We start from the raw sequence: 12,571 nt of genomic DNA, 5'->3' as shown, positions 1-12,571 counted from the left end.
GACATGTTAGCTAAAAAGTCAAGAAAGAGCATCTCTTTACCAAGGTCCCTATCACAGAAACCTAAGAATATTCAGATATAGAGCTCAGTTTTGTAAGAACTAAAAATGAAAAGGTTCTCGGTGTCAAAGGAAGCAATCTCGCCCTTTATTCTTCAGAGGAAAAAAAAATTGGCCCCACTCACCTTTTCACCTGAAACATGGCTCTTCCAGATCAAGATTTCTGTTTCATTGAGCCCTAGTTCCCTAAGAGAAGCAGTTTCCTGGTCCTTCTCATGCAGTGTCTGGAACTGGGACAAAGTCATAGTCCCAGCTGCTTCCTTCCCAAAGGGCTTGTACATAGTACCAGGAGCAAAACTCTCTTTCTTAGACACACATCTGCAAGACAAGCAGGAAGCAAGTAAGAATATCTTCAAGTTACCACAATTTGCAGAAAATGGGGTTCGCCATTAAAAGAGGCACAATGAAACGCACTGGCAATTTCTCTCTCATGTCCTATTTCTAGGCTGAAGCATCACTGCAACGACATGGAATTCCATTGCTATTCCCCTCACCCAGGACCAATAAATGACTGAATCAAATATTTATTTACTGAGTACCTACGCTGCATCAGACAGACACCGGGCCAGGTACTGAGGATTTAACAGTAAAAAAAGATAAAAATGGTTTCTGCTTTTGTAGAAGAGAAGCAAGTAAACAGGCAATGATCCTGTCGGGTTGTAAGTGCTATGTATGTTAAGGGAAGACATAGGAAAGGCCACTGGCCCAGACTTAGTGGGATACGGGAAGCTTCCCAGAGTAAGAGACACAGAAGCAAAATGCTGCCTAATAAGTAGACGTTGGCCAAGGAAAGGGGGGTGGGAGAGGAGTGTTTCATCCAGGCTTTAAGAGGGGTCGGCCACCTGGAGGTGAGGGTCTATGATACTCTACCTGTTTGCAAAATCAATACCTACTCCTCAATGGAGACAGAGGTATCAAGTTGATGCTGAAGGAGGCTTTTCAGCTGCCTCTCCCCTTCTGTTTCCAACTCCTCCAGGACATGCTCACCACTCTTCACACAGCTATTTACCCTGGAGTAGATATAAGAATGTATACAGAAAGTAGAAGAGACAGTCAATCTCAAAACATATTCTTTAGCTATATTATCTACCAGTAGTGACCCCATTTGTTTGAAGACACTTTTCTGTTTGTTGCCCTTTATCATTCATCCCCCAACCAGTTACTAAATACCTACTTACACGCACTGCACTGTGCTTGGTACTGATGGAGTCAAAGATATTCAAGACACAGTCCCTATCCTTAAGAAGCTTGCAATTTATTTAGGGTTTGTGTGTATGTGTTATTGTGTTGTGTGCCTGTGCGGGGAAGGAGGGAAGGGAGAGAGGGAGAGAGGGGGAGAGAGGGAGGAAGAGAAAAGAAAGAGAGAATTGGGAGCTAGGGTGGTAAATGAAGACTTTGGAAAGGTAATTCTTAAACTGGCATTTGAAGGACTGGGTATGATGAAGGATAGAACAGGGAGACTGAGTAGAAAGAGAGAGAAATATGTTCTGGGGGATAATAAGTTCACTTTAGTTGGCATTCACATATGAGAGCACTAGGAGATTATCTTGGAGGGGGTAATTAGACACAGATTATGAATGGCCTTAAATATTCCAACTAAGGGGCCTGGACCTTCATGTATAGGTATTCGAAAGCAATTTATTAGGCAGTTAAGTAACACAGTACAAATGATGGCTTAGGAAAATGAATGTGGTTATAATATGTCTTGTAGATTCATAGGAAAGAAACCAGAAGAATGAGTTAGGAAACTCTTTAAATTTATCCAGCATAACGTGATGAAAGTCCAAACTGGAGTGGTAATAGTGGAAACAGAAAGGAAGAGTTAGATGAGCAAGGCCTTTTGAAGGTAGGGGTAAGGAAGAAGTCAAAGATAACCCTGAAATTTCAAGCTGTGTAACTATGAGAATAATGGTACCAATGAAAGAAAGAGGAAGATCCAGACGGAATAAATGGTTTGGGAACAGGAAAGTCAGTATTGTCTTAGCCATGCTGAGTCAACTACCTATTACACTGAAACACCAGTATGAACTATCAGGAATACTTCAAAGACATATTGAGTCTGAGGTGACAGTGTAAATGATATTGGCTAATAGGAAAGCAAGAGATGGAAGAATTGTATAGATGAGAATCTGAGGCTGCACGTGGAAATCTCGAGTCATCTGTGTTGGCAGGATCTGGAGCTGTGAAAAGAGATTTCCAAAGAAGAGAGTATAGAATCAAATGGGATGAGGATCATGACGTTTTATAGCTAAGGCACTACTCTGTAGAAATCTAGGTAATGCTATAAGCTACCCAACCCTAAATAACTGAAAAACTCTTATTAGAGTATAAAGAAATAGCAGGACCAGTAGAGCATGCAACAACAGGTGACAACAGACAAAAACAAAATGAGTTAATTCCATGAGAAAACCAAATATGAAATACCTTCTTTATAAAAAAAGTCCCTTACTATTCGGGTTATGATGTATCTCTCATCTCTCATAATTATAAGCAAGATTCCCATGCTCTAGAAAGACTGAGACCTATTTTTAGAAAATTTTAAAATATCCTTAGGCCCAGGGTTTTAAAAAACTTCCTTTTAAGTATCTCAATTTGTATTTATTATTTAAAATTCTGAAAGTTCTTGCTACGTTTAAAGTGGCTTTGAAAGGAATAAACCATAGCTAACTACATTAGTACACATGAATCTCAAAAAGAAATGCTGAATGAAATAAAAGCAAGTTGCAGAAAAATTCATACAATATGTGTCCATTCATATAGAGTTCAAAAATGGATAACACTAGCAACATTTTGTTTAGGGATAAATTCATCTGTGGTGGACCTATTTAAAAAAAAAAAAAACAAGGGAATGATTAATGCCAAATTCTGGACGGTGGTCCCCTCAGGGGAAAGGAGGGAGGACAAGCAATCAGGGAGGGGCACACAGGGGACTTCTAAGATACTGCTAATGTTCTATTTCTAAAGCCTGTAGTGGGTCCGAGTCTATTATTATTCTTTAAACTGTATATATACATTATTTTGCATGTATGAAATATCACAATAAGCACGTTTTTAAAAGTCATTTTGAGGCAGGGAAACGTTTTTTTTAAAAGATGCAGAAACTGACAGTACAGGAGAGCATAACATCAGAACTTTCAATGCACCGCCCTATTCCAGAGTGATTATTCTACTTTGCAGTGAATCCAAAACTAATTTAATGAGGATCCTTTAAAAAGCCATTGTGTACTGTCAACAACTGTGAAGCTCAGGCTTTCAACAATGACCAGCCAAGTTAAAACTGCCGTTTCCTGCAGAACCAGTAGGGGGAACTGCTTACAGCAGTGCTTTTCTCTTCCTATGATAGATTGAGCCCGTTTTGTACTTTCCGTCTAAATTTTTAGAAACCAAGTATCAGTAGCTTAGGTTAAGATATGAAAGCGCTACATGCTCTCAGGGTCCGAGAAAGTCTTCCTCAGTAAACAAACACTGCAAAGAAAAACAAAAACAAAAAAGGCGCCCACCCTGTGCCCCTTTCCGAGGATGAGGTGGAGGTAGGGCGGGACGGGGAGGAGCTGGCCTGGGTCTCTCCCGGCGCTGGGCATCAGTCGGCCAAGACCCTTTTACCTGGGTGGGTCCGTCTGAAGCAGTAAGAAGCCACGGCGTCCGTGCAGCTCCCGGGGCCGGCGCCGTGGCCTAGATGCCCGCGCGGGTAAGGCATTCCTACGGGAACCGGCGGCGGCGGCCCTTCCTGAACTTCGCCCCGCAGGCCTGTCTAGCCCGTCTCCCCTCCTCCCTCCTCCTTTGTCTTCCCGCTCACACGAAACCGCATCCCGAGAACGTGACATAGCCCAAACACAAAGTCATGAAAGCCATTTTCAAAGTTAAAAGGTAGAAGAGAGCTCCCTTCACCGCCTGCTCTCAGACGAGCCCTTACCTCTTCATGTTTCCACAGGCCCCTATCTCTAACTTGGACGAATAGGCCGCGGACTTCAAGTCCCAGAACTCTGTGCGGCCGACTCTAAGGGGATTGTGGTGGAGTGCGGGGCTCTGGGAATTGTAGTCGCGCAGAGCTAAAGAAACGGAAAGAGAAAATACCTACTGAGTAAGGGGTATGTTGTAAATTGTTCAAATGTTTCTCAAATGAGGTTAACGGCAGCACCCAAAATATCCAGCTAATAAAGCTAGGAGTCACCTGAGACTTCCTGACTGTCTCATCCAAATCCTGGCTCCTCTACTTTTCCTCCAATGTATGCCTATCTACCCTGCTTCTGCTTTCAAGGACTTACTATCCGGCCTACCTGCTGTTTCCGGTTGGGCCCCAGGTCCAGCTTCTGCAGTGTAGCCCGTGATCAGACACAAGTTTGACCACATCACCTGCATTAATGGTTCTCCTCTATCTGTAACAGAAGCTTACGTGACATTGTACTTCCTACCCTGAGAATCAGAAGTCTGTATGAATGTTTTGTTGATAATTATGTTGAATCAGGAGAAAGGTACAGCATAGTGGTTAAGACCATGGGCTCTGAGTTCCCAGAAATGGAAATACAAATGTCCCTAAGTATATGAAAAGAAGTCCAATCTCACTTATAAGTGCGATGGAAATTTCAAAGTACACTGACTATAAAATACATGACCTGTACTCCTCAAAACTGTACAGGTCATCAAAAATGTGGAAAGTCTGAGAATCTGTCAGCCGAAGGAACCAAAGAAGACATAATGACTAAATGTAATGTGGTATCCTGCATGGGACTGTGGCACGGAAAAAGGGCTCTAGGTAAAAACTAAAAAAATATGAATAAATTATGCACTTTAGTTAATAAGATTCATTAGAAGTGACAAATATACCAGAGTTATATAAGATGTTAACACTTAAGGTTAACTGAGTGGAGGTATATAGAACTCTGTACAATACAACCTTTATGTATATCTAAAACTGTTCTAAAGAAGTTTATTTTTAAAAAGTACACTAAAATAACATTTTCACCTACAAGATTAGTAAAGATCCAGAAGTTTGAGGTACATTACTTTTGTTGAGATTGTGGGAAATTAAGCACTCTCATTACACTGCTGGTAGGAACATAAATTGGTACAACCTCTATGGAAGGTAATGTGAGGATACAATTGAAACCATAAATCCCCATTCCCTTTAGAACAGAAATTCAACCTCTATGAATAGTATCCTCAATACTATATATCCTCAAGTAATTGTGTGAGTATATATATATGTGTGTATGTACATATGTATTTTATGTGTATTTCACACACATATACAGATATATATGTATATATTTTATATATAAAATTATTCACTGCAACATTGTTTATAATGACAAAATGTTGCAAACAATTTAAATACCCACAAACGTAATAAATCCATTCAATGGAAAACTATGCAGCAGTCCCAAAGATGACTAAGTTCTCTATGGACTGCTACTGAACAATATAAACTATATTTAGTACAATAAATAGCCAGGTGCAGAACAGTATCTATAGTATGCTTCCATTTGTGTAAAAAAAAATGGGGGGATTATATGTGTGTATTTGCTTGTGTATACATCGAATACCTCTGGGAAAACCTATAGACCGGTGATAAGTGAATGCTTCCAGGTAGGGGAGCTGGATGGTTAGCGAAAAGGATGGGGAAAAACTCACTTTTTGTACCCTTTGATTTTTGAATCACATGATTATATTTATTACCGAGTCGATAATATTTTTTTATTAAAGGGAATGCTTCTTATACCACAAAGAATTAAAAAAGAAAACGATCATGTGTTTGGGGAACACACTGTTTGGATTTCTCAGTTCCCAAAGTTAGAGACAACATAGCAGGCAGTCTGGACTTGAGCGTTTGCTTTGGCAAGTTACAAGACTATGTAAGTTTCACCAAGTTTCTTTAACTGGTCTAGGCCAGCTTCCTCATCTGTAAAATTGGGATGGTACCTCTGAACAGGGTGACTGTAAAGTGTTATGTAAAAGTATGGTTTTAAAGTCACTTGATAGGCAGTCATCTATGAGCAAATATTCTGTTATCCGGCGGAACTTATCCAAACTTTCTGTACTTCCATGCTCAAGTTAGAGGGTAAGACGAAAGAGCAGCTACTGGAAGACATCGTGCTTCCTATCCTAAGAACTTCTTACAGATTGAAAAGGTCATGGAAAGCCTCTGAGTTATCCAAAACCTGTTATATGCAAATGACTATGTTCTTGAAGTGCACGAGTGAATGAATGCTGATATAACATGTACTGTTTTGTGGCTTTGGCACAAGAGGATAGACAGAATGTAAGCATACACAAAGTGTCGATCACACCAGAGCCTGTACCAGGTAAATCCTATATGGTGGTGAGGCTGAATTCTGCTGCTTAACCAAACTGTCCAACTGATGCATCGATCACTAAGTAGATGGGAAAATTGGCCGAAGTTGCTGGTGTGTTTGCCCCCTGGGGAAGTGGCAAAGGGTGGAACAAATACTACACTGATCATAACACCAGACATGTACACACCTTCTAACATGACAGCCGTCCTATTGGCACAGAAGTGATACACACTTTATTAGGAATCCACTAGGTGGGATGAGTGGAGAATAAATGGCTAAAGAGACATGTAGGGTGGAATTGCAACTGGAAAGCAAGGTCATGAGGAAGTACTCTCTGTACCCGTGTATAACTGTAGCCAGTCCCAGTGGTTGGTACCAAGGGACAAACATTCAGAAAATTGCACTAGAAGGAAAAACAGGCTATTTCTAGCTCTGCCAAACTTATTAACTGTGGAATAATAGCTATTCCATTTCCCCACAGCATGCCTTTCCCTGCTTTAAAAGGGAGACAGTGTATAAAAGCTTTGAGACAGTTTATGAAAAGCTTTGAGAGTTCTAGATGTTATTCATGAGCACAGAGATCCTACCATGAGGTAATTTCACAATTTCACCCCAGAAGAATTTATGACAAACTGAAAAATATGCCTCATTTGTCTTTCTGACAATTTAATAAGGTTCATTTAATTAAGCCAGAAGTTCTTCCTTAACATAGACATATTTTCAGTGTTTGTCCTTTTTAGATGCTTTGTTCGCAACACACTTCTGATGAATACATTATGAAGCAATTATAATTTCCAGATATGGAAGAAGATGCTAAAACCAAAAATCTCTAGAAGAGGGATAGCATCACTCATCCAATATTAAGAGTAATCAACTGTGCATGTCTTTCAAATTCCCCAAATGAGATAGCATAAATGCTGTTATAAAGAAAATATAGCATCTTTTTCAAAGGGCGAAGAAAAGTCTAAAAGTGTCAAATTTAAGAACTCTTCCTTCAGCTAATATCCTAGCTGGTCTTTAATAATGGTTAGGAGAGGCTCAAGACTCCAGTACCTAACAAAAATGTTGCCTTAACATGGGTTATTTGTGATCTTTTAATTAATATTTGTTCAACAGTGTCATGTCTTCTAGACACATGTTAGAACCCAAGTCAGAAGGAACCTTAGAGGTGAATTAGTCCAAGGCTCCAGATTCCACTGTACCACTCCAGGTACACTGAGATCTACCAGTAAATCTTAAATTGTTAACTGTATTGATCTGGAAGCCACTCTCCACCCACTGTTCTTCTATGTCCTGGAAAAACAAACAAACAAACAAACAAACCCTAGAACTCCCCCGTGCAAATTCAGTAGGAGTACTTGAGCCTCTCTTATTTTACTGAGGAACTTTAGAGTAAGCATGTATCATTTGTGAAAGGACATAAAGGAATCATAAAACTTCAGAGAAATGAAAACTTGTTTCTTTTACTTGGAAAGACCTTATTCATATGGTTAAATGCTTTCATGGGATAGATGAAAGATGATGCCCAAAATGAAATTATTTGTCCAGTTAATTAAGTAGGGACAAGACTAAATCCAGTGTTTCCTCTAACATACCAGGTACCTTTTACTGAATGTAGAACTTAATTCACACACCAACTACTTTATAAGAGTTAAATCTCCAAAAACAATTAGGAAAATGTCTTTATCTAGGGCATAACAGAAATAACACTAGGCTCAAAAATTGGAGATTAACCAAGATTATAGTCAAAAAAGCTCTTTACCTACAGAAATCATCCACAAAATTAAATGGTCTCTGGATTATTTTCATATTCTAAAGTTTTGAGTGGTAACAAAAACTTACCTGATAAACTGCTACTTTGAGAAGTTTGGGTAGGAATGAAAAGGCCATGTAAGCTGATATTTAGTTTACATATAAGGTGGTAAAAATCACTAATACTCATTTCAAGGATATTTTCTTCCTGTAATATGTACCCCTCGGGATGGTCATGTGCAGTCAGTATTACAGAAATTTAGTTCAGTAGTTACAAGCAACTAAGCTCTAGTCACTCACAAACTTTTAAATAAGTTTGCTTTCATGTTATACATTCATTTTTTAGAATATCACCTTTATTTATGACTTAGGTAAAACATGCAACACAAGAGATCAGACTGTTCCCAAGCTAAGAAAAAGGCTTTTTCTTGAAAAACAAACAAATACACAAAAGCCAGCAACTATAAGTCATATGCTAAAACCAAATAAAATACCAAGTTATCTGTACATCAAAAATAAATGAATTGCCTGAACTTTACCCTTTTAAAAATAACCTAATTCAAGACCTAAATCCACTCTAATGTTTCCTCTTCTCTGAATTTCTATAGCACACTTTCTGTAATTAATAACACACTTCTTTGTATTATCTATACTGTTTTCATACAGACAGGCATTAATTATATCTCAAACTAGACAGTAAGTTCCTTTGAGGAAAAAGACTACAGTATCTAGCACTATATGTTGAAAGTTAACAGGCACCCAGTAAAGGCTGGCTGGCATCTATTTCTTGGCAAACATTTCTCGATGATCCAGTTAAAGGAAGAAGGACAATGTGTGCTGCTGGTAGAATATGGAATCTAGGAGAATTTAAGATACGAATTACACACATGGAGTCAATATCTAACAGGTTGCTGCCTAGAGCCAAGAGGGCTAATATAGTTATGATATGCTAATACTAAAAGCCAAACTACAGTTTAATTCTCAACAGCACAATATTTAAATGGAAAAAAAAAAACAACAAACCAACCACACGCAAACTTCACTGCAACCAAAGATTAAGTAGTTAATTGTGAATACTACTCTATTTCACATCATCACAATTTGTAGATAATGTGTAATCCCAAAACAACATGCTGAAGATACGGTCATTCAATCAAAAGCAATTCTGATATTGTGTTCTTGCTCTGCGCGACGATGATCCTCAAAAACCTGTGTTACCTCTTCTACTTTCCTTTGCAGCATGCCTACAGGAGGAAAAGTCATGCATCATTAATCCAAGCTCAGAATGTCCCAAGAACCTAATAGCTTACATTCTCACTTCAACATGATTTATAAAACATCGATTTTATTTAATAGCTTTAAGTATTAGAATATACAGGGAAAAAATCATCTATCTGTTCAGAAACTATAAAAACAGTGAACAAGACTGTTCTTGATTTGCTCTCTCTAATTTTCTGGTAAATAACCATCTACTTGACATTTATGTTTTGTTGAAGAGAAGTGAGAACTGCTTTTTACTCATTATAGCTTCAAAGTGCTATACAAGGTGGTCATTAAATTGAGGGTATAGATTTTGGTAGAGGTCTTTGCTGTCCATAAGCAAATTAGTACACATAGTATATTCACATTTCTGTCCCTTTCTAATGATTTACTTAACTTGGTGGTCCTCAATTTGCTCAGGGGCAGAGCAACACAAAATACCATTAATTTTACCATATAAAACAGCAACATTCTGTAGTAAAAATAAGCTGTCAAAGCAAGCATGATAATCTAGATTTTTCTATTAATGTGCAATCGGTCATCTGTGTTAGTGTTCATTAATGCTTACTAGTCAATAAGAAATAGCTGGTGCTAAAGATTTAAAAAAAAAAAACTTTACAAGAGAAAAACTAAAAATTTGAAACAACAGACTTTAGTTTTCTTCAGCCAATTGGAAAAGCCCCAATGTTATTCAGTTTTAAAGTATAAGAATACATCATCCCATCTTATGACATACAGGCATTTTGCAAGATCACACCTTACGAACAAGTATTTTAAATGATGGTTGTCTACTGAAAGGCTAGAAAAACAGTGTACATTGAGCCTGGCAAAATACATCTCCTTTTTCTTCTAATAACTGCAGGGTGCAATTTTTTTTTTAACCACTAAATAACATTTTTCAATGTGATAGAAGCACAACGAGCACTCTAACAAGCCATTAACTTGAGGCCAGAAGTGTCAACATAAGCAAAATCTACTTAATTTGCTGACTGATAATGTATTAAGTGCAAAGGAGTACATTTATAAAAATTTTAAAAATCAATGAAATGTCGAGCAACACAAGCCAGCATTATTAAGAGACCTCTACTATAAACATTTTGTCATGTCTTCAAATTGAATTCTCAGGACTATTTCTATATTAACATACTTTAAATTTTTTAGGAGTTTCATTATTTGAGGGCAAAAACTGCACCTACACACTGAATTGCCCAGAGTTTAGTTCCCATGACATGCATCAGTGATTGGTTCCTGTAGGCCTATGAAATAATACACCATACTAGACGATACATGCCAGTAATAGTCAAAATTTGGGGGAAATACACAATACACATTTTGAGATTAAAATGAACCATACTGGACAATATGAAAATGAAATTAAGAAAGCAATTCCATTCACAACAGCATCAAAAAGAATTAAAACACTTAGAAATAAACCTATCAAATGAAGTATAAGACCTGTACACCAAAAAATACAAAACATTGCTAAGAGAAATTAAGAAGATCTAAAGAAATGAAGAGATATCCCATGTTCATGGATTGAAAGACTCCATAGTGGTAAGATGGCAATCCCTCACAGATTGATCTACAAATTCACTATAATCCCTATGAAAATTCCAGCAGGCTATTTTTGTAGAAATAGAAAAGCTTTAAAATATACATGGAAAGGACCCAGAATAGCAAAGCAATCTTGAAAAAGAAGAATAAATTGCAAGAATTACACTACACAATTTTAAAACTTACTACAAAGCTACATTAATCAAGATGGTGTAATACTGGCAAAGGATGGCCATAGAGATCAATGGAACAGAAAGTCCAGAAATAAAACCTTATATTTATGGTCAATCATTTTTGATGAAGGTGATAAGGAATTCAGTGGGGGAAAACATAGTCTTTTGCAACAAATGGTGCAGGGACAACTGGATACCTACATGAAAATGAAGTTGAATCCCTACCTCTTAACTATATACAAAAATCAACTCACGGTGCATTATGGACCTAAATATAAGAGCAAAACTATATTTGGAAAATAAAACCCAACTGTCAATCGATTGATGAATAGATAAGCAAAATGTGGATGTCCACACACTGGAAATGATACACAGCAATAAAATGGAATGAAGTACTGATACATGTTATGACATAGATGAAACTTGAAATCATTTAGCCAGACAACAAAGGCCACATATAGTATGATTCCATTTATATAAACTCTCCAGAAAATACAAATCTCTGAAGACAGAAAAAGCAGACTAGTGGCAGGAACAGGGGTCAACTACCAACAGGCAAGAGGGAATTTTTTAGGGTAATGGAAATGTTTTCAAATGGATTGTCTGATGTTTGCACAACACTGAGCTTTAAACAGCCATTGGTTAAGATGATAGTTTTGTGTGTTTAAAATATTTCTTAGGGGCGCCTGGGTGGCTCAGTCCTTGGGCGTCTGCCTTTGGCTCGGGTCATGATCCCAGGGTCCAGGATTGAGCCCGGCATCAGGCTCCCTGCTCCGGGGAGAGCTTGTTTCTCCCTCCCCCACTCCCCCTGCTGTGTTCCCTCTCTCGCAGTGTCTCTCTCTGTCAAATAAATAAGTAAAACCTTTAAAATAAATAAAATATTTCTTAAAAACCACTTCCCCCCAGAAGATTCTGGTAAAACTGCTTCCAGCCAGTCTTATTCTGTGTATGGGACAGAAGTTTTCTTCACCTGAGCCTACTTGCAAATATTTTAGGTAAAGATTAAAGACTTTCATATAAAGTTATGAAAATAAGCAAGTTGGTCATTAAACCCTGACACAGCTTTCTACTATAATTATTTTTATTTTAAGTTATATATATAAATATTAATAGATAATATTAAATTCATGGTCAAAGGAAACAATGTACTTTCATAAACACTGATATAGTATACCTCTTATTTTCCTTTTAGAAAAGCAATTGGAACAGTTGGAGAAAAAAAATATCCTGAAGAAATGGTCAAGACACAAACAAGCAACTCAGAAAATGAAATACAAATTGTTTATAAATATTTTAAAAATACTCATCCTCACTGGTAACCAGAGGAATGCAAATTAAACAAGGGAAATATTTTCATCTGTAAATTTTAGCAAGGAATGATGATGGTGGTGGTAGAATGCTAAAAGGATTTAGAATTAGCACGATTAGGTAATTCAAAGTGGTGCTGAAAGTGGGGCTGTAAGCAGAAATATGAATGATTAA

The 12,571-nt window shown here is 37.6% G+C and overlaps 2 protein-coding genes across 4 annotated transcripts in view; both read right to left on the bottom strand.

Moving 5' to 3' along the window:
* Positions 1-4,101, bottom strand: part of RBM41 (RNA binding motif protein 41) — a 63,938-nt gene extending 59,837 nt beyond the window's left edge. For 2 of the 3 annotated variants that reach the window (XM_027608524.2, XM_027608525.2), the window contains exons 1-3: positions 3,661-3,964; positions 951-1,067; positions 183-375 (exon numbers count right to left, since the gene is read on the bottom strand). In XM_027608524.2, the coding sequence (XP_027464325.1) occupies positions 183-375; positions 951-1,067; positions 3,661-3,881 (531 nt within the window). In that variant the 5' untranslated portion in view covers positions 3,882-3,964. The other variant, XM_035725646.1, reaches the window with a different exon arrangement.
* A 4,219-nt stretch (positions 4,102-8,320) lies between these two features.
* Positions 8,321-12,571, bottom strand: part of NUP62CL (nucleoporin 62 C-terminal like) — a 74,985-nt gene continuing 70,734 nt past the window's right edge. Inside the window, exon 12 of the mRNA XM_035725371.1 lies at positions 8,321-9,346. Within this exon, the coding sequence (XP_035581264.1) occupies positions 9,252-9,346 (95 nt within the window). The 3' untranslated portion in view covers positions 8,321-9,251. The remainder of the gene's footprint in view (positions 9,347-12,571) is intronic.

This window comes from Zalophus californianus, chromosome X (assembly GCF_009762305.2).
Source record: "Zalophus californianus isolate mZalCal1 chromosome X, mZalCal1.pri.v2, whole genome shotgun sequence".
NCBI classification, from domain to species: domain Eukaryota; kingdom Metazoa; phylum Chordata; class Mammalia; order Carnivora; family Otariidae; genus Zalophus; species Zalophus californianus.
This window is presented reverse-complemented; position numbering and strand designations above follow the sequence as displayed.